The sequence below is a fragment of the Pelobates fuscus genome, chromosome 9, assembly GCF_036172605.1.
Source record: "Pelobates fuscus isolate aPelFus1 chromosome 9, aPelFus1.pri, whole genome shotgun sequence".
NCBI classification, from domain to species: Eukaryota; Metazoa; Chordata; class Amphibia; order Anura; family Pelobatidae; genus Pelobates; species Pelobates fuscus.
In genome coordinates, this window is record NC_086325.1 from 167,189,164 (window position 1) to 167,212,225 (window position 23,062).

The following is a 23,062-nucleotide window of genomic DNA, read 5'->3' on the forward strand; positions in this document are numbered from 1 at the left end:
TGCGAGGTATTGTTCTCTTTAAAGCCTCGAACTTACGCCACAGATTTCATCAGGGTCAGAGCGGCTATCAACCTGTTGTCTGGACGCATTAAAGCTTGGTCTTACCAAATGTTGCAGAGGAAGAGTCCTGTCCTTGTCAGCTGGGAGTCCTTTATTATTGCTTTGGACTCACAGTGCAGGATCACTAAGCCCAAGCCAGCTCCAACTACTAAAAAATCGCGGAGTCTACGTCACCACACCCCAGTGATACCCTCTTATGATCCAGTTCCCAGGAGAACTCCAGAGGTATCCTGTGTTCAACTTGATCCTGAGGAACCTATGCAAATTGGACGTGTCCACTGCAAAGTCACACCGGGAGAGAGGGACCGAAGGAGAAGCCATGGTCTGTGTTTTTACTGCGGAGAAGGTGGACACTTCATCACGCTTTGTCCTGTTCGTCCTCCTAGACCTCCTGCTCCAGAGTCGTCTGCCTTTACTACCAAAGTTGCTTCCTGTATTACCACCACTACTTCCTGCCCACTTGAAAAGGATTTACCTAAGGATTGTGTCATTGCTTCTAATGGCACTACGGTCTGTAAAAAAGATCTGGAAGTGTTCGAAAAAGCACTGCTAGCTGCGAGCACTGTCCCTCCCGAAGTTGTGGAAGTTTTTGTCACCCCTACCCGGAACCTAGACCGATCGTCAGCTGTACCAGAAGCTGGTACTGGGAAATCCCGAGCTAATCAGGGATCCCATACTGAGGACTTTCACTATGGGGACTCGACAGATTCTGAGAGTGACTCTGGAGAGACGGATTATTTCAATGAGGAGCCTACCTACGCCCAGAGGTCGTTTTTGAAGGGGGAGGTACTGTCAGGGTACTCACCTGTGAGACAGACGGCCAGACGTGGTCGCTCCTGGAATTCCCAACAGGGGACTTGAACCGGGGTACTTATCTATCCCAGTCCTGCTCTCTACCTCTGAGCCACAGCAGCTTTACCAGAGACTTCTGATTCCGTCCTTGTTCATCCTGGCTTGGCTATTACACCGGGGGCTGCACCTTGACTTGTCTGCTTCTCACCTGACTCTGATCTTCATTAGCAGGGTATTTAAACCCAGCCTCGCCCTGCACTCATTGTCAAGTCTTTGATCTGTGTTCCTGTGTCGTACCAGTGTTCCTGTTTATTCTGCTTCGTATATTTGACCTCGGCTTGTGACTACGTTTATTCTATCCTCTGGCATCCTTTGACCTCGGCTATCCCTCGACTATCCTGCTGGTTCTGTCCTTGCCTGTCCTGCGAATTTGGTACTGCATCCTGCACAGCCCCCGTGCACAGACCCACAGGCCAGGTGAATTCTTACCTGACCACCTCGGCCTGTGGCTATCTGCAAGGGTGAGCGACATATCTGCGCTACAGACTCCCAACTCAGGTAAGACCCTGACAGTATCGGACCATCGTCGGGTCCTCCAGGCGCGGACATGACGTACAGTGACTGCTTCCGGACTCATGTATCACGGATATACCGTTTATTTCTTCACAACGTTTTGGGGGCGCTTCGGTTCGCCGAGTTCTCAATTACCGTTTATCGACTCATACTATCACTCAGTTTTCACGTCGGCGTAGCTTATACGACCTATGCAGGACAAGCTTTAGCGATCTGATCGGACCGGGTGAACGGAATTCCCACCTGTTTCATATCGAACACCGAGGCATCACTCCGCCTTCTTTTTGGCCAAACAAATACCATTCGGATCCTTAATCTACTAATTAGGGACTTGTCTGCACGCCTGACGTTCACAGGGTCCTCCATGCGCAGTCAATTCATTTATCACGCATTTGTCGTCGTTCACGCTTCTCTTTATGTAAGCTTAAGTAGTCCATAGGGAGTTACTTTCGGTCATGCTGGATGTTTTAATTTAAGGCGTGACACCTTACGCATCCTGTTGTACGATCTTTCACGATCTCATGCCTACCAAGTAGCTGCTATAGGGTACTTGCTATACGAACACATATCGTCTTCAAATTTTGTCAAAGCTCCTCTTCAGGTTCCTCTCTCGTGCAAACATTTCCCTACGGTGGGTCACGGTTTTGCATTCTATTCTTCGATTCACGTCACGGCAGTTTCTTCAGGCGCCTGTTACAGTCCTTTTTCGCTATGGTTTAATGCAGGTAATCGCACGTGTTCGGTCAGGTTAACGCTTTTCCACAAGAGGTTAATACCCTGCCGCGCTTAGATGGTACAAGTCCACATGGCCTAAATCGTAGGTAGGGCTTCTCTCAAACACAGGGCTACTGGCACGGCCTCAACTCTTACGGGATAGTCCTTATCTTCACCTATTGGTTCCCATTAGCTAGCAGCTCTACTACACGAGAAAGCTCAATGAGCTGAGTTTCGCATAATTTAAACCTATTACGTTTCCTTCCTCCTCACAGCATGCTACAAGAACTAGCTCCAGGTATCGTATTATCTTTAATAAATGCTAACCCTGACGTCTCAAGTTCCCCTGCAGTTTCCTCCGCTTTAGCCACTTCCGAAGTCCTGAAGTCGGACATTGCTTAAACGTAACGGTTGAGATAAAAGAACACGCAGTCCAGATTTCCTCTGCAGGTCAAAAAAGGTATCAATCATGCCTGTAGTTAGAGTCTATGCAGGTAAGATTTGTCCACTAATACTAAGCAAACGTACTCTACGGCTTACGATATGTGTATGTATTGTATGTGGTTCTAGATGCTAAATGCGTTCCGATTATAATGGTTGCTCGTACAATTTTTGCCACATCTCTCAAACAGTTCATGCCATACATTCGCTCCTTGTTTGTTAGTCTTGGCCTCCATCCGTAGTTCCTTCTCGGTACATTCATTCCGTGTTAGGGCCGCCACAGCAGCCTCAAGTCATCCAGTTCCAACTCATCTTGTAGAGAAGATGGGTCGCTGGAAGTCCTCGGCTTACAACCGGTTCATTCCAAATCCAGAAAGAAATCAGGCTCGCTTTCTATAATATGTCTAAATGTTTTGTTATGTTTAATTAATGTCACACACTTTTTGGCCCTCTTTTGCAGGCCTAACCTCACGTCGGTTTCGGCACACCTCAACCGACTTTCATATATTAAATTACACACAGTTTAATGTGCGCCCCTTCCATAATCCCGTACACAAATAGAAGGCGTATGCCTGAAATTGTGGGAGGGATTTGATGGCTATTTAAACCCAGCAAATCCCCTTACTCACCTGTCTGCGACGATTTCGGAAATTCCCTCCCACCACACCCTCTTCATATATCATTATACCTGGGTGGGCCCTCTTTTGCAGGCCTAACCTCACGTCGGTTTCGGCACACCTCAACCGACTTTCATATATTAAATTACACACAGTTTAATGTGCGCCCCTTCCATAATCCCGTACACAAATATATATATATATATACACACACACACACAGACATTCATTCTGTGACTGTGTTATGCTGGGTGCTGGGGCAGGTTTTCAAGCACTAAACATCATTTTAGAAAAATACAAGCTTTTTGTTTTTAACTTTCAGGCACCCCGTTCAGGTGAGACCGCATGCCATTAGCCCTGACAGGCTGTTTAAACCAATGCCATAGCAAGTGCCCAGTTTGAAGGTAATCGTTTGATGTTAAGAAATGCTGTAACAATGTCCGTACCCCTATATCAGCTCCTATTTCACGAGTTAAATGTAGGAAAGACTCCAAAGGGTAAAATGGGTTTTGCTGGGTTCACGCCTGCAACCATATTTATTGTTAGGAATACCAAGTCCAGAACAATCCGTGCGTCACAGGCCATGAAGCTGGAATGGGTAGCCGTGTACCTCTCAACTTTCCAATTGGTCAAAGACTTTCATTTTTAGGAGGTGCAACCTCATGCAACTGTGTCCAAGGGTTACCTACTGATATTTATGTAACTAAAAATCCAATTTAGAACAAGATTTCTAAAGACACATTACTGGGAGTATTATTGCTGTGGAGCTCTGTTATACCCTCAGACACATTACTGGGAGTATTATTGCTGTGGAGCTCTGTGATACCCTCAGACACATTACTGGGAGTATTATTGCCGTGGAGCTCTGTTATACACTCAGACACATTACTGGGAGTATTATTGCTGTGGAGCTCTGTTATACCCTCAGACACATTACTGGGAGTATTATTTCCGGGACTGTTATACACTCAGGCACATTACTGGGAGTATTATTGCTGTGGAGCTCTGTTATACCCTCAGACACATTACTGGGAGTATTATTGCCGTGGAGCTCTGTTATACACTCAGGCACATTACTGGGAGTATTATTGCTGTGGAGCTCTGCTATACACTCAGGCACATTACTGGGAGTATTATTGCTGTGGAGCTCTGTTAGACACACCAACAATATGGAGCTCCTAGAAAAAGGGGACATTAGGAGAGAAAAGAGGGACCGAGAGATTTGGTAAAAAAGAGGGACTGTCCATCCTAAATAGGGACACTTGGCAGGTATGAAGCAAAGCATGAAATAAGAAGCATACATATCTGATTTGACACATCTTGCAAATACTTCCCTTAAGATATTGTGGAAAATACTCCTCTCAAGGCAATTGTGGAGCCGTCTTAAATTTCCTTTTACTGACAGCATAATTAATGAGATTACCGTTTAGTTACTAGTATATGGCAATGGAGGATCATAGGGTTGTATTGCAAATGGCAGACTGTTTCTGATATCGACCCCCGGGGTGCCTACCTTCAGGGGATTATTCATTAAACCCTATAGACTGTAAGCTAGTTTGAGCAGGGCCCATTTCATCCTATTCCAGTAATATTTTGTAATGGTCTCATTTATTTTTAAAGCTCCCCCTCCTATAATATTGTAAAGCGCTACGGAATTCGTTAGCGCTATATAAATGGCAATAATAATAAAAAAAAAAAGATAAAACATTGAGATGTACTGAAGCCAATGAACCAGTTTCCAAGTGGGATTATCCAAAAGACCCCAGAAAGCAGCACCTCATTATCTACAAAGACACGGGATCCACTCTCATGTCCATATTTATTATTTATTATATAAAAGCTCAGAATACTGTCGAGACATGAATGAATTTATATATTAAACTCACAGTTACAAAGGCTTTAAATACATACAATGTCTTTCACATGCTAGAACACGAACAATCGGAGACAAAGTCCTCAATTTAATGAACAAAAACCCCACAAAACATTGAAACATTTCTTCCCTTCATTGGGGGGGGGAGGGGGGGGGAGGTAGGGGAAGGGGGTTCCCACCCAAGAAAACCAGCATTAACAAGACCCACAAAAACAGAGAGAGACTATAATTTTATTATAGACGTTTAAAATAAAACAAAGCATTTGCCTCTATGGGCAGCAAATATTGCTGAACGGCAAGTTAAAAAATATATATATATATCTCTATTTATATATTATATACACATCTTAAATTTGGGCAGTGCATGAACCGTTAACCCTTCCATCTCGTGTCTGTAAAATCCCATGAACAGTTCAATAATTGATCCAGAGTTTTATTGACACACGTTAAGGCACATTAACGGTTTGTTTGGAGAGGATCTGTCACATTGGAGTTAAGAGCATTTTTTTTTTAACCCAGCACATAAACAGTTTAACAATTTCCCTATGATCCTCTTCTATAAATCAGACCATAGTAATGATACTGAAAGTACCATGGGTGTTTGAAACGGTGACTAAGTACATTTGTGGCAAACAGACCTTGTGAATACAGGCGGTCCATGAAGATCTTATGTTAGATTTTAAAATGTATTTTGAGGTTTGAGATTTTTATTTTTGCAAATGGCAACTCTACCTACTCAATCCTTAGTAGATGTGTTCCTAAACCCACTCTGGCAAAGAAGCCAGCTGTTTTTTTTTCCCACCAATCTAACTCTGCTACAAATCCACAATAATACATGGAGAAAGGTCTAATGAACTATCACAATTCTTCAAAAGGTATTGGGCCGTTAACATTGAATTACAATTCCAAGGTCCATTGGCTAAAGATAAAGGAACTTGTGACCTACATGCTCACCACTGAAACCCGGAGTTGCAGGACACCCTCGTTGAGGAGATACTTTCAAGACTTGGACTCAGATTCCATCTTCTGCACGAATTAGATGTGACTCAAACTACTCCATTTAATAACTGGTGAAGTTAGTACCACACCAGTGTGTCACAGATACAGGAAAGTCCAACATCTCAGTACTGAGAACTCTATTTGGTAGGATTTCTACACGGATATTGGACTTTGGTCTTTACCAAGAGACCTCCCTTGCACAGTAATAGGGCAAAGAAGGAGGCACGCAAACAATCACAGGGCACTCTGTCCTGCTACTCAAACAAACTACATCCAAGCTACGTTAGGTAACAAAAATAAAAAGTAATCATCCATTCTCCACTACCCAGGGACATAAAGCCTATACCTTGGCTGTCTGCTAGCATATCTACAGGGGAGCAAATAACCTTTTCATATTCCTATTGCTTCTGCTCCTATTGACCTAACAAATACCTCAATTCTATCTTAAATTTGGGAATCATGCAGCAAGCACATCAGGCCTCTGGTCAATTTAGTTATTCCACTTGGGTGGCGTTTGTGTAATACTGCATGGTGGATTCTCATTACCCCATCTTGACTTTCACTAAGCCCATGACGTGCATCCAAATCTTTTCCGTCTTGACTCGTTTGTAGGAGTGTCAGTGGTAATGTATGGTTAACTCTAGACCACATGGATGCGTCTCCGTGCAAACACAATTTCTCTCCAGTATTAGGTCCCTTCCAATAGCTGCTGGCTGGACCACATGGTGGAAATTGTTCTAGGGTTGTGGAGCCAACTCCCATGGTCTCCGACCAATTTGTCCGATAAAACCGAGCTTGCTCCTCAGTCTGTGAACTTGTGAATGTCATTGTGTAATCGATAGTGAGGGTAAGACAACTCGCTGTGATAAGGGCAGTTTTGGTGACATCTGCACTTTTCCACCCACATCATACTCTTCTGGAAAGTGTCTCCATCCTCACAGCGGAAGCGGACACGCATTGTCCGTGTCTTGGAGGGGATGCAACACCGTCCATCGGTACAAGAGCCACAGTAGTGCGGTTTGTACCGCCGTACGCTGGTGCAGCCTGCGTACGTGAAGTGAACAGCTTGTTTGGCCTTCTTGGTCCTGGTGCATTTCTTCCCATTCTGGAAAAAAACAAAACAGAACAAAATGAAATAAATACAAAACCCGAGCGCAACAATATCGCCTAATCGTTCCTCCAACAACTACTGCGTTAAATAACGGTTTTCTTTAATCAAACCTTCAATAATATGAACGGCTCCCTAAAAACTTGTTATTGTCCAAAATACGTGAGTACTTGCCAAAGCTCACACCTTCGCCAGTTACTTTGTGTTTCAGATGTCAACGTCCCTGACATCTTAATTTAATTGTCAGGCTCTACCTGGCAAAAATATCCGTATCTCATTCCACAATTTATCCTTCATTGCTCTGGATTTTCACTCCCTGGTACCACTGCCATCTCTTGCTCTGAGCCAGAAAATCTTCGCCCTTGCTAAAAGCCATTATTAAGTGTTCTTGCATAGCAAGACCACTTAATGTTATCTCACATATATATTATTATAGCCAATTTTGCCACCCTAACTCCTCCCACAGTTTTTACACTACATAGACAAAAATTTACCAAAACGTGCAGATTGTTCCCGATCGGATTGCTATTACTTTGTGGAACGTTTCGCCGAATGCTTCACGGAATATCGTCGTTCTTGTGGCGAAATTTGTCCCATAGGAATGAATGGCAAAGCTAGAGTGGGAGCTGGCAAAAGCTGAAAAATCAGGACATGATTTCTAAACTGCCACCACTCCCTCATTTTCAGGCCCACCTACACAAATCTTATATCAAAACGTTCAGCTATCCCTGCTGCCACTAAAAATGTCCACAGCTAAGCCATAGTCCTTATAGTTTTCACAATATGACCATTTGTTTGCAACTCACGCAGTCCATTGACATTCATTGAAACTCCACTCTGCAAAGCTCAATTTCTAAACTGCGACTGTGCCTTCATTGTTAATATTTCAGAGACATACTATGCATCAAGCATGTAGGTCTTGGTCTTGTGATTCTCACAATATAAAGCTCTTCACTGTAGGATTTATAGTTTTTAAAATACGACCATTTGAAGATGGCAACCACCAAAATACTCTGACCTGTGCCAGGCAGCAAGTGATGTCATAGACAGGGCCTTTTGCACCTGCTAATGTTTTTATCACTGTATGTTTTAATGTAACTGTGAAGCACTTTGGGCAACAACGTTGCAATTAAATGTGCTATATAAATAAATAATAACAGTTACTCCGCCCACTCCAGTTGTAGACTACTGGTGGAGGCAAGAACACTTCACACAATTTCCCCAGAAATTGTAGCTTTTCTAGTTTAACACGCTATAGTTATCAGATGCCCTACGCTTCCATTTTGCAAGGCTAGAAATGACTTTAGGAAGCCCACTATATAAAAAAGTTGACCAGGATTAACTAAATCCCCAGCATGTGTATCAGCAAACGACAAAGTAAAACAATCAGTCATTAAAGAGGGCTGCCATATTTGTAATGGCAGGAACAACCCATATGGGAATTTTGTGCAATAAATTAATTCAGTTTCATTGAAATCTATAGATGAAATGCATAAATGGGTGCAGAAGCGCCATGATGTATTTTGTGCGTTTACGTGGATAGCTTTAATAGTTCAAGCTGTGGCCAGCAATAAAACTGAACACATACACACCCCCTTAATTCTCTAAAAATATGGGCCCTTGTTGTAATTATTGTGCTGGTGGCTCTATTAATTCCTTAATTTTTTGCACCCACAAGAAAGAGGTCTAATTCAGAAGAATTCATGATTCAGTGTTTGCATAAGTGGACAGTGTGGGCCACAGCATAGCGCGTCCAGATTACTGGTAAATAAATGTAAAAATGTCACAGATCAAGCGTACCTTGGGTTTGCTGGGGAAGGGGTCTTTGCAGGGGCGGATCTGGCACAGTCGGGTCTCCTTCATTAGCTTGCAGTGAGGGTTATCATTGGTGACCCTGGTAGACATGCCAATACCACATGATTTTGAGCACTGGGACCATTCTGTAGTCTGAATGGCACACCGTAATTTTCCTGGTTGTGGATGTGGGGCGAGACCTATATGGAAGCACAGGAGACACAAGATTAATGTGACGTTGTTACCAAACACTGTACAATGACAGAATACTTCAATGCGTTAATGTTTGTGCCCAGAAATCATTCTTAAATTACTCAGAAGCACGTGGACTTAATTTGTATTTTGTGCCTAAAGATCACCCACCCAAATCAATGACAATCACAGCTGGCCTTGGGAAAAAATTATTCTAATATGCAGAAAGAGAAATATGGCAGCAAATTTCCTTAAAAACGGTAACTAATAAATGTAAGATGCATTCTGCAACGATCCTTGGTTTTTAATGAAACAATCCTTAAGGTGTCCGAGATACTGGCACGCCCCACCACCACGCAGACAGCAATTGGCAGAATTTACCCAGGAGGCACCAGAGAGCTGGCAGGATCTCAGTGTATTTTGTCTTTATTTCAGTTATATTTGATCATTCACAAAATCCACCAATTGTGAATAAATGAAAGTCCATGCCAGTGATGGCTAACCTTGACACCTGGACTACATTTCCCAGAATGCTCAGCTAGCTTTTAGATTTTAAAAGCTAGCTGAGCATCATGGGAAATGTAGTCCAGAAACCATTTATGGTGTCAAGGTTAGCCCTCACTGATATATGCATTAGTGACAATGCCAGCTTACATTTAATCCCAGTCTTATTCTTCTCCCCTTTCAGGGGGATCCTAGTATAGTACTGTGTGTGCGGATTATAAGTTGTTCCCTCGACCTTGGAACAAAACCCCCCAAAAACCTTCCATCTCTTCTTTACCCTTGCCCGTCCCGTGAACAGGAGGAGAATATGCCAATTTAATAGTTCCTTTCACTGGCATTAACTGGCAAACGGCCTCTCAGTGGTGATCGCAGGTAATAGAATGCGCCATCTGAATGGTGAAAGTCTGAGCAAATCCTACCTTAGTGGATCAGAATGTGGTTTTATGCATTCTGAGTAATTACGAACCCTGGATGCAATCAGTAGATTTAGGATGGCCAGACAATGTGCTGGACTGCCGGCGGTATAGCCTTCAATATGTTAAGTTCAAGTTGACTTTGAGTACAAGAGAATCACTGAGAAAAACAACAAGGAGATTCCTCCACCATGTGTGCCGTAAGGAAGACACCAGCAAATACTCAGTGCCATCTCTGGAATGTGTTATGTGACTTGTCTACTGTGATCTCCTTCCCCCGTGTCACACTAGGAGCTTGTTGTCAGACAGAATTCAAAGTACACACACAACATCATAATGAATGGTAGGGGAAAAGACATTCAGAATTCAAAGAACTTACCCATCTCCACCTTGAATCCATTTCGAACCAAACTTATCAGCTCGTTGCTAGACACAGGCTCCACGTCTGTCTGTTCTTCAATCTCTTCAGATGACCTTAAAGGGTCATCTACGTCTCCAGTGGTATCGCTAGAGTCTTCCGATATGTGGTTGCTGTCACAGATCCATTCTTCGCAACATTGTCCTGGCACCTTGGCCAACCTGGGGTTGGTGCAGTCAATGCTAGGTAGTGCCATTTCTTGTGGGCAGAGGGGCATGCAGCCGACTACCCCGTCCATGCAGGTACACTGGTGTTTGCAGTTGGGTTGAAAGTTCTCCCCATTCTGGTGGATCTCCCCAAAGAATTCACATGGTCGGCCCTCTGATTTTGCTGGAGAAAGAAGAATATTGGGTTTACTTAAAGAGCTTTCTAGAAAAGCAAAACCAACTCAATACCAAAGTTATTCATGGACTGGAGAGTAATTAAATATCTCTAGTATCAGAATGTCCATCACCAAAGCCAACCATTGGAGATGTATCCTTTATACGGAGTATCACTACTCATAGAGTCCACGTCAGAACAGATAATGGGTACGCTACCCAACATTAGCTCATTGAACATGCCCCTCTGCCCACAACACTAAGTATGCCAAGTTCCACAAACAATGAATCAGTGGAGCCCAATATCACATCCCAAATAGATCAGGGCTGGCTATCACTCCCATTCTGGATGACTCCACAATAAACATTGTAAGGCAAGCAGTACATTACAGAATAAAAAAATCAATCCGGTCATCAGAGCTTCTAGATTTTTGTTACATTGTTACTATCCCATCTGCAACGAATACTCATAACATTCCAGACTACAGGAGTGCCCAGCTCGCCTGATTTAACCAATATTGACTGGCATTTCTCATGGACACAAATAAATCAAGAAATCTCCCCACGATGTATGCAGGGCACTATGACACTTCTCACGGAGGCAGAGCAGGCGACAGCCTACCAGCATCGTACCACTAGGGGGCTTCTGATTTCAGTACTTCTAATGTGTCATATTGAATTTAAATAGGCTGGTGGTGAGGTAAGAACCAGGAACCTTGCCCTATGTCCTCTGTAGTGCACCCAGCCTTGATAGCAGACCTGCAGGAACAGTTATAGAGGGTGTAAAACTCAGTGCTATCCCTGCTCCTCCATTGTCTCAAACATCACCAAGCGGACTGGACTATACAAGATACAGGAGGGTGAGTACTTTATACATATAATAGAACGGTAACCCCTCTCATGCTGTTAATATTATCAACACTAAACACCCTGTGATATAACTGACATTAACCTCTCTAACATGAATCCCCATTTACCATAACCACTTCTAATAGTATCAATAACCCTGCATTCATTTACACAGCTTCATCCACTCACTATACTCAGATTCAAGCACAATGTATTACAATTAGAGCAGAAATATCCACATATATACACGTTTGTTTTTTGTAGACCTGCGATGTCCAGTTAATATATGAATTATTCTTTATCTACCTTAATTTTAAGTTGTGGTGCAGGGGGCTCCTTAGAATTTTGTGCCTCCAGGCGCCTGACCTGTAAATCGGTCCCTGACACTTATCGATAGTAAATCTCACGACTAGCCATCCTGGGCTGTATGTTTGCCAAGCTAGTGTCCTGTTTACTGATGGGGGAAGGGCATCTCCAGACAGACGATAAAGTGTCTATAAAGCAAGACTGCCAGGTGCATGAATAACTTACTGAAAAACAACCCAGCCAGTGCCAAAAGGCACGCCAAATGCCAGCCACGGCCCAGCGGCACTTCAAGCTCAGACAAATTCATTATGATGGGTAAAGGTTAACGGTGTGTCTTAATATGATTACACCCTGATCTGGGTCACCGGCCAAGCCGAAATAATGAGCCCTGCTACAGGTCTAACTAGGAGGATCTAGTTCCACATAATTACCTCTCTGGATGGTAGATTATCATATTTCATGGATGGCAACCATTACTGGGCGTCCGCAAAACCTGATCTGGCGTTAACTGCAAAGCGCTGTCAGCTCTCCATAGAGCGAGGGGTGGATTTACCCCTGAAGCCATCCGACTGTACTCATTCCTCGCAAACCCCCCATCCAGCTTCACCAGGAAACTTCCATAGAGAGTTTTAGGGTCATGTTAAGTCTAAAGCTTGGTGTCTCAACATGGTGTCTGACCAGTTGGCTCATAATATAAAGTGGGTATAAAACCCTGCGGAGAACGTCCGTCTGCATTTATTTAGAAGATGTTCCTTTCCTGTAAATGTTCTGTTTATTATGTAGTTATATAGCCTAAACAGGCCACATGCTGCATCTATAGTAATTCCAGGCTTCCGGGATAGGAGGCGTCCGGGCCCTGAACAATTGACTGGTCAGTCTAAGGATACTTTGTTACAACACGTTTCTCGAAATGAGTTGATTGATGTAAACTTGGCACGCCTGACACTTCTCATGATGCTTAGGATACAAAAACCATGACCTTGATTTTATATTTTGGGATAAGCTTTACAAATTATTACAGTTTTATATTTCTTAATATAGGGATATATTTTTTAAATGTGATTTTTTGTTTTGTTTTGTTTTAATATCTTAAAATTTATTATTTTGTATCCAAAAATATAAAATTATTTGAAAAGCTTATCGAAAAATATTAAATTGAGGCTGATGTCAGATGGGTCACGTTTATAGTGCTACTTAAAATGGCATTATTTTCAGCGGACTGAGAATGACAGAAGTAACACTCTGTCACTCGAAGGAGAGTACTCAACCCTAAGTTCCAGCCAACACTCTCTCCAAGAACCCAGAAAACCAGAACAGTGAGATTTAAACTGGAGTAATTACGAACGTTGCAGTAATGAGGCCGGTGTTCGAATGCAGTGCTACCACACCACAATGCTGCCTGACATTTTATTTGCGCTATCCTAACAATGCTTCGCCTGGATTCCCAAAATAAACTTTCCACAAGTCACGATACAGGTCTTCGCTGTTGGGTGTTGTGCTCGGCATTGTAATAAATGTTAATTTGCAGACAAAGCAAAAAACAATGTGATCCATGCATTAGCTGCCACGCAAGGAATAGAGAAACTAATATCTAATATCTGTGAGATATAATTCGGCCTTCTTCTCTCATACAATTTGAATGCTAAAGTTAAGAATTGTGTATAAGCTGTAGTGCGGAGCACTCACCTCGACAGATGCCCTTGGTAGACGAAGGATCTGCTCCAAAGTCACAGTTTAAGCCTTTGATATGGTCACATGGGTTATTCCAATCACAATCCTGGTTGTATTGTCTGGCACAAACTTTACAGCAGCCGCACACGTCGGTCACTAGGCTGGTGCCAGGTCGGCACAATGGAACCTCTTTTGGACAGATACAGGTTGTTGGGCAAGCAGACTCCATCTGTAGGGAGAATAATGTAGAATTGTTATTATTTGGAAAAACACCAGATTTCTAAATTCACATTTTCTGTTGTGTTGGGTGAGTTTATTTTAGAATTTGCTTTATTGGTAACATATCTTTGTCTGCACATGGGGAGTGTAAAACACCCTTTTTGGATTAATAATACCCGCTAAATCATAGTTTAATCACATACATTGTATCATTGAATGATAACCACAAAACAAGGCTGGTCATTCCAAGGGATTCTAATTAACCAATTATCTTATACACAGAGATTGTATCTCTGGCATTTTCAGGAATTCTACTTGCGCTGCTCCCGCGTGGCTGGCTGCTACTCGCTACGAACCTCCCCGGCTCCGAGGTTGCCATGTGGGCATTTGACGAAACCTCCAACCTCTTCGCCTTTTCAGCGTATCGGATGGTGCCTGAATCGTGGCATGTCGGTTCGAATCTCTAGACCTGCTAAACAAATTGCGTGCCGCGCACACTGCGCCTTAGCAAGAAAGGGGCAGAGCAGTTTGGGGAAATATGAGAGAGGCATGGCATGGGGAGGGGGTGCTTCCCCCACCTATTTAATACTCCCTGCAGCACACCTCAGTACTCAGTTGCGTGCATAAAGTTCTGGAGTTCACGAGTCCAGTTATCCCTAGTCTTACTGGTTCCTGGTATTCTAAACCGTGTGTTATTTCACTTGAGAATCTTCGCTGCCTGGACTGACCTTACCTTCTGACTGACCATGTCTTTGGCTTCTTCATTGTTCTGCATATTGGGTTCCTCCTGCTCCAAACCCCTGACTGGCATAGTAGCACAAGTACGCAAAAATGTTGAATATGAGCGTCAGCTTATTCTTTTTAAAAACAAATATTTTGCAAGCTGGTTGCAAAAACTTACTACAAGTCACAATTGTTAAAACAAACACCACTTCTCATAACAGTCACAGAGGACGCAGTGAAAGACGGACGCTGGGTAATCAACAGATGGAATGAAATCAAGAGTCTTCGGAAAGTCACAGGACTGGGTAATGCGAATCTTGACAATTATAACCCTTTGCCGAATTACAGCTAAGTCCTGTGTAGACGGCCAAGACTGACACAAACAAAGGTCATGTGACCAGCTGAGTCACGGGCGCAGCGCCTAAAACTTGGCGAAAGTGTCAGGAACTGGACAGGGATTGAACAGAGACTCGTTTCACTGCGTGTGTTGTGATAACTGCTTCACTCTTGGAAAAAAAGCAGAAAGGTAGAGAAAGAGGGGGCAAATATTTTCTTGAATTACGACGTTCTTTTCATTAAAAATAGCATCTAAAAAAAAGGGAATTCAAGCAAAATGTCAGATCTATAAATACTAAGGATTATTAACAGTCTAAGGAGACATAAACCACATTTTCCAGTCCTGGCTTCAAAAATAAAACAAACCGACTTTAAGGAAAGTGTTTTTGTGGATTCGTTTTTTCTTTTTCTCTACGGCATTTTCTGTGCATTTCACCTGCGATACGCGTTCACAGTGCAGGAAACGGTTGGATTCTCGTCTTCTCCAGATACGGTATGGGAGAGATGTACTAAACAGTGCTATGTTTGTGACGCTCGCTCTGCTAAAGAACAACCGCAGATCCACCAGCGGAGCCTTCACTGACCAGAAAGCTTTACAGACAGCGCTGTGCGATTGTTTTACATCTTTAATTTAGTGCTTGGCGGGGTCACAAAAGTTGATTAAAAAAGAAGTTCTGCAGCGGCTGTTTTATTCCCAAACCAGCACAAGACATTCAGAAAGGGGTCAACTGTGGCCCCTGGAAATGACTGACCCTAAGTGACGGCCATGTTCAGCCGGTGTGAAATGAGATCTGAGACTAACTTTCTAATAATCAGTCACTAACCTCTCCTGTTACATGTACTTGTCAAAGCTTAACAGGATAAGGCGCATGCAAAATGTGTGGGGTTCATCCTGGATTCCTCAATGGCATAAACGCATTTATAGGGTTAGAAATCAGGCTTGTCACATTCTGTCTCTAGGCGAGATAAACTGTGAGAGGAGAAATGGACATAAGAGCTAACTCTTTTCCATTGCAGTGGATTTACCTGGGGGAGACAACTAAGCCAAGGTAGATATTAATCAATACCGAAAAAGCAGAAACTGGTTTAATGAAATGATGGCCAGTAACAGTATCGCCTGCAGAAGCAGTCACTATCGGACTCTGACAGAAGAACAGTCATGCAATGGAGGGAACCGCTGCACTTCTGGGTAATGACAAAACATTATGGTGTGAATCTTTACATTCTCTGACTGAATTATGTGCACCCTGGGTCCCAGTACAAAGCACTCATTACAGCCGTACACACACCTTCCTAGTCTCAGTATCCCAGGTAGTTCAGTCACCGTCTCAGCCCCGGTATCTCAGGTAGGTCAGTCACCGTCTCAGACCCGGTATCTCAGGTAGGTCAGTCACCGTCTCAGCCCCGGTAACTCAGTCACTGTCAGCCCAGTATCTCAGGTAGGTCAGTCACCGTCTCAGCTCCGGAAACTCAGGTAGGTCAGTCACCGTCTCAGCCCCGGTATCTCAGGTAGGTCAGTCACCGTCTCAGTCCCGGTAACTCAGTCACTGTCAGCCCAGTATCTCAGGTAGGTCAGTCACCGTCTCAGCTCCAGTAACTCAGGTAGGTCAGTCACCGTCTCAGCTCCAGTAACTCAGGTAGGTCAGTCACCGTCTCAGCCCCGGTAACTCAGGTAGGTCAGTCACCGTCTCAGCTCCGGCATCTCAGGTAGGTCAGTCACCGTCTCAGCTCCGGCATCTCAGGTAGGTCAGTCACCGTCTCAGCTCCGGCATCTCAGGTAGGTCAGTCACCGTCTCAGCTCCGGCATCTCAGGTAGGTCAGTCACCGTCTCAGCCCCGGCATCTCAGGTAGGTCAGTCACCGTCTCAGCCCCGGCATCTCAGGTAGGTCCGTCACCGTCTCAGCCCCGGCATCTCAGGTAGGTCCGTCACTGTCTCAGTCCCGGTATCTCAGGTAGGTCCGTCTCAGTCCCGGTATCTCAGGTAGGTCCGTCACCGTCTCAGTTCCGGTCATAACATGTCAAGAATTATCTTTGAAACGGTTTAACATTTAAACCTTAAGGTATTTTGGGATTAAATCAATAGTGATGCTGGTCCTACCTATTCTTTGCAGCAAATAGATTACGGAGATATTTATGGTTTGGAAATGCATGGGATAGCCTTCCAGCAGGTGTGGCAATGGCAAAGCTAATATAGTTGAATGAACTTCACAGCTTGAGACAGATCCTAAAATATGCAACACTGTGTATACCAGCTGTCACCTGCTGTCCCTACAACAGCTAGCATGGCGTCCCCTGCACGTGGACACTGCGTGCTTCCCAGCACGTGAGGGGAAAACGGACACTTCATCAGTGGTCCAAGAATGAGCAGCACTCAAGCTGGACGTAGGCTGAGCATGTAAGAATACATCGAAAGTGCGCTAAATCTCCCGTATCCCAATATATCCCAAATTACACTACATGATATAGAGATTCCATACAGCATTATCCCTGGGGAATTATTCCAGTAAATGTCTGTTACCAAAGGGACTTCATCCTCACGTGCCAGATATGTTCAGGCAATGCAGAGTAAAGTCATGACAGGGTTCAATGGCAGACTTTTAAAGACACGAGAACCGCAAGTGGAAACCATAGCAAACGTCACAATTCTCCCAGACTAGAATCAATGAGATGGGTAACTGGCACAACTTACCGTTTGAGGAACATTACGATCGTTCTTTCCCCTGTGTCAATCTGCTCAGAGGTGGTGCATTAGTTTATTTTTATTGATCAATCAAACCAGGGAACGGGAAGAATTGACAAGAAAATGGCAGTTTTTATGCCAAAATAGACAAATAAAAAAAAGCACAAATATTTTCCAGCTCAACTATTTTGGTGTAAAATGTTTTTGTCACTTCACAGTTTAGAGAATAAACCCCGATAGTGTCCAAATCTGCCCCTTCATTAAATCCTAGGAGTGCGGGACACAGACTGAAATTAAAGCCATTCCATTTTTATCAATGGAGCTGCTGCCAAGGTCTCCTTGTGCCCACGGACCTGTGCCAGCACACCGCCTGTATACATATCAATAAGGAACTTCGAATAACGCCTGGCTAGCCATCCACTGAGGGCCCCATTTGGTCACATTATGGAACATCTCATTAATAAGAATAAAACATTAGTCAATGGCAGGCGATGAAAGACAGTTTTATAATACACTACGGTCACCAATGGGGGGCCTGAGTGGTGGGGGGCAGCCGTTGCCAGTGCTCTGAGGGGTGGGGGTGCAGTTGTCACCAATGGACTAAGGGGTGGGGGGGGGGGGACAATGGTCGCCAATGGTCTGAGGCGTGGGGGGGGCAGCAGTCTCTAGATCTGAGGGGTGGGGGGCAGCAGTTGCCAGTGCTGTAAGTGGGGTGGGCAGCAGTCTTCAGTGCTTTGGGGGGTGGGCAGCCATCACCAATACTCTGAGGGGTGGGGGGGCAGCGTTTGGGTAAACACCAAACTTGGCGCCTGTTTCCCTGCTTTACACACAGAGCAGTCTTTGCAATGGAAAAATGGTATCAGACCCATGATCCCCCTCCCTCCTCCTCTCAGCCGCCACATTTAGTCACTTCCATGTGGGATCTGGGATGTTTTCCTCCTGCAAATTCAGATAGGGGGGATGGGGGCGAGAGAAATAAAATCTCAGGAAACTTGATCTTTACAGGAGAAGGGGTGCACAGACAAGGGGGAGTGGCGGAATTAAAAAAAACACCAAGGGGCAGCCGTGAATCCCAAAACAGCATCCCCCGGGATACACTGTTTACAAACTTCCAGAGTATCATTTAAAGGCACAGATTTCCTGACTGGTAGATGGCTTTGCTGTGGCTTTGCTGTGCAATCTGTACATTAACTGCTATTTGTGACTGCGTCTTAATATGAATCCAATACTGTAAATCCATGTATTCACAGCTTTCAATGATAAAGCACCAACATATTTAGCAGTGTTGTACAACTCAGGAATCACACACAGAAGATGCTAATTGAACAGCTCACACGCCATGGCACACATTGTATACAGTGAGCACCCACGCCATGGCACACATTGTATACAGTGAGCTCACACACAGTATGGCACACATTGTATACAGTGAGCTCACACGCCGTATGGCACACATTGTATACAGTGAGCTCACACACAGTATGGCACACATTGTATACAGTGAGCACCCACGCCGCACACACACAGTATGGCACACATTGTATACAGTGAGCACACACACAGTATGGCACACATTGTATACAGTGAGCACCCACGCCATGGCACACATTGTATACAGTGAGCACCCACACCGTATGGCACACATTGTATACAGTGAGCACCCACGCCGTATGGCACACATTGTATACAGTGAGCACCCACGCCGTATGGCACACATTGTATACAGTGAGCTCACACGCCGTATGGCACACATTGTATACAGTGAGCTCACACGCCGTATGGCACACATTGTATACAGTGAGCTCACACGCCGTATGGCACACATTGTATACAGTGAGCTCACACGCCGTATGGCACACATTGTATACAGTGAGCACCCACACCGTATGGCACACATTGTATACAGTGAGCTCACACGCCATGGCACACATTGTATACAGTGAGCTCACACACAGTATGGCACACATTGTATACAGTGAGCACCCACGCCGTATGGCACACATTGTATACAGTGAGCACCCACACCGTATGGCACACATTGTATACAGTGAGCACCCACACCGTATGGCACACATTGTATACAGTGAGCTCACACACAGTATGGCACACATTGTATACAGTGAGCTCACACGCCGTATGGCACACATTGTATACAGTGAGCACCCACACCGTATGGCACACATTGTATACAGTGAGCTCACACACAGTATGGCACACATTGTATACAGTGAGCACCCACACCGTATGGCACACATTGTATACAGTGAGCTCACACACCGTATGGCACACATTGTATACAGTGAGCACCCACGCCGTATGGCACACATTGTATACAGTGAGCACCCACACCGTATGGCACACATTGTATACAGTGAGCTCACACACAGTATGGCACACATTGTATACAGTGAGCTCACACACAGTATGGCACACATTGTATACAGTGAGCACCCACGCCGTATGGCACACATTGTATACCGTGAGCACCCACACCGTATGGCACACATTGTATACAGTGAGCTCACACACAGTATGGCACACATTGTATACAGTGAGCACCCACGCCGTATGGCACACATTGTATACAGTGAGCACACACACAGTATGGCACACATTGTATACAGTGAGCACCCACGCCGTATGGCACACATTGTATACAGTGAGCACCCACACCGTATGGCACACATTGTATACAGTGAGCACACACACAGTATGGCACACATTGTATACAGTGAGCACCCACGCCGTATGGCACACATTGTATACAGTGAGCACCCACACCGTATGGCACACATTGTATACAGTGAGCACACACACAGTATGGCACACATTGTATACAGTGAGCACACACACAGTATGGCACACATTGTATACAGTGAGCAGACAGAGCTACACAGCAAGACATTGTAGAATGGTAATCTGAAATTGTATTTAAAGCCCAGGTATGTGCCAGGCTGTTTGGGCATATAATCCATGCCTGCTGGTCTAGCACACATGAGGCTAATTGCGATATATGCTCATACTGCCAATCCTTAACCCTTTATTCTGCTATGACTATATAAAACCTGGCTGGACCCGGCTACCTGGATTTGGGGAATTCTTTGTATTTTCACAGAGCAGGCACAGCGCAGCACTCAGTGAGGACCAGTCTAATTAACACAATACTTGAGTAAAATGTATAATTTACCCCTGAATTAGAGTTAACCCCTGCAAGGGGGCAAGACATGGGCAGACCAGCTCAGTACCACAAACACAATAACATATTCCAAGGAGTTCACCAGGATATATAATCAATGATGGGGATGAACAGACTGGGGCGCATGGGGCAAACAGTATCCAGGCTGGGTGAAATGGGGCAAACTCTACTGAGACTGGGGTGGCATGGGGCAAACACTACCAAGGCTGGGTGAAATGGGGCAAACTCTACTGAGACTGGGGCGCATGGGGCAAACATTACCCAGGCTGGGTGAAATGGGAAAACTGTACTCAGACTGGGGTGGCATGGGGCAAACCCTACCAAGGCTGGGTGAAATGGGGCAAACTGTACTCAGACTGGGGTGGCATGGGGAAAACACTACCAAGGCTGGATGAAATGGGGCAAACTCTACTGAGACTGGGGCGCATGGGCCAAACATTACCCAGGCTGGGTGAAATGGGGAAAACTGTACTCAGACTGGGGTGGCATGGGGCAAACACTACCAAGGCTGGATGAAATGGGGCAAACCCTACCAAAGCTGGTTGGCATTGGGGAAAAGTGCACTCAGGATGTGTGGCATGGAGCATACACTATACAGAATGGGGTCATGTGGCAAACTGTACTCAGACTGGGTAGCATGGGGCAACCCGGGCTTAGGGGCATGGGGCAACCACTGCCCAGGATGGGGGGCATAAAACAAACTGTTAATGTTTGATTTTCTGACCATTACTACACACAGTAAGAGCAGAGGAGTAATAGAGGGGTCCAGCTTGTCACACAGACCTTTGCTCAGACAGTATTTTGCATGCAATGAATATTTACTAAGACACACGTGGGGAGTTGCATGTAGAACGCGCTATGGTAGTAGGGTTATCACTGGATATTAGGGGGATCAGAGGGGCATCAATCCAGGTGGATATACTGTCTGCAATAAAACCACAAAGCTGTCCTAGATTGCAAGCTCTTCAGTCCATGAACATACTGCTTGCAATCAGACTCCATTTCATTCAATGACAGAACTTGTAAAATAGAAACATTGTTGCCTAACGCAATAAATGTCACATATTAACCCGTAGAGTCCCAAAAAGTAGATCCCAGCTCCAGCCCCCCTGCCCCCCCCCCCCCCCCCAGACCAGCGGTGAATGCCACTTTGCTAATTAAGGAAGGGACACAAATAGATCTCACAAGGAGAAAAATAACTCACCAACTTCCCAGAGCCCAGGGCTAGGAGGGCAGCCAGCAGCAGGTGGGTAGAGAGCATAGAGCCACACATTGTCCAAAAATCACAGGAGATTCAGGGGGTCAACACTGGGGGTCCTGGGTCTGCAACTCACAAAGTCCCTGTCTGTCTGTCTGCAACTCACAGTGTCTGTCTGTCTGTCTGTCTACAATACACAGAGCAAGTACTTTGTCTGAATGCAATACACAGAGTCCCTGTCTGTCTGTCTGCAATATAAAGAACCCCCTGTCTGTCTGTCTTTCCTTCAGGGTCTTCACTCTGTTCCAGGAAGGCAGGGGTCCTCAGTCAGTATTTGGGGGTCCAAGTCAGGTTTTGGGGGGTCCCCAGTTAGTATCAGGGGGTCCTTAGTCAGTATTAGGGGGTCCTCAGTTAGTATCTGGGGGTCCCAGTCAGTGTTTGAGGGTCCTCAGTCAGTGTTGGGGGTCCCAGTCAGTGTTTGGGGGTCCCAGTCAGTGTTTGGGGGTCCCAGTCAGTGTTTGGGGGTCCCAGTCAGTGTTTGGGGGTCCCAGTCAGTGTTTGGGGGTCCCAGTCAGTGTTTGGGGGTCCCAGTCAGGTTTTGGGGGTGTCAGGGGTTGAGCTGGTGTCAGGCTAGGCTGAGCCACTGATCACCTGCGAGTCTAGTCTGTTCATTGAAAAACTCTGCCAGGCTCCCTGCCTTATATAGGGCATTTCCCGGCCACGCCCCCTGTCCCGGGCACGCCACGCCCCATTTCTAGGGAATCGCAGACGTCACTGGCACCAACTGAGAGAAAGCCAGCGGGAGCCTGGCAGCGAGTCTCAACTCCGCCACCTACAGGCGGCCGGGGGTACTGCATGCACACTGACCAAGGCTTCTACCTGTCTGCCTGCCTATCTAATTTATAATATCCATTCATTATATATACAGTATATTATATATCCATTCATTATATATATATATATAAAATATACTGTAATGTAATATCCACTCATTATATATACAGTATATTATATATCCATTCATTATATATATATATAAAATATACTGTAATGTAATATCCACTCA

The 23,062-nt window shown here is 44.9% G+C and overlaps 1 protein-coding gene across 1 annotated transcript; it reads right to left on the minus strand.

The window, feature by feature from the left end:
• Positions 1-5,487: 5,487 nt before the first annotated feature.
• On the minus strand, positions 5,488-22,655 carry LOC134573344 (CCN family member 1-like). The gene is made up of 5 exons (XM_063433042.1): positions 22,003-22,655; positions 13,660-13,873; positions 10,460-10,828; positions 8,978-9,171; positions 5,488-7,174 (listed from the first exon to the last, which is right to left on the minus strand). Exons 1-5 carry the CDS (start codon positions 22,069-22,071, stop codon positions 6,872-6,874), a joined length of 1,149 nt encoding a protein of 382 aa, XP_063289112.1. The 5' UTR covers positions 22,072-22,655; the 3' UTR covers positions 5,488-6,871.
• Between the last annotated feature and the right edge of the window lie 407 nt (positions 22,656-23,062).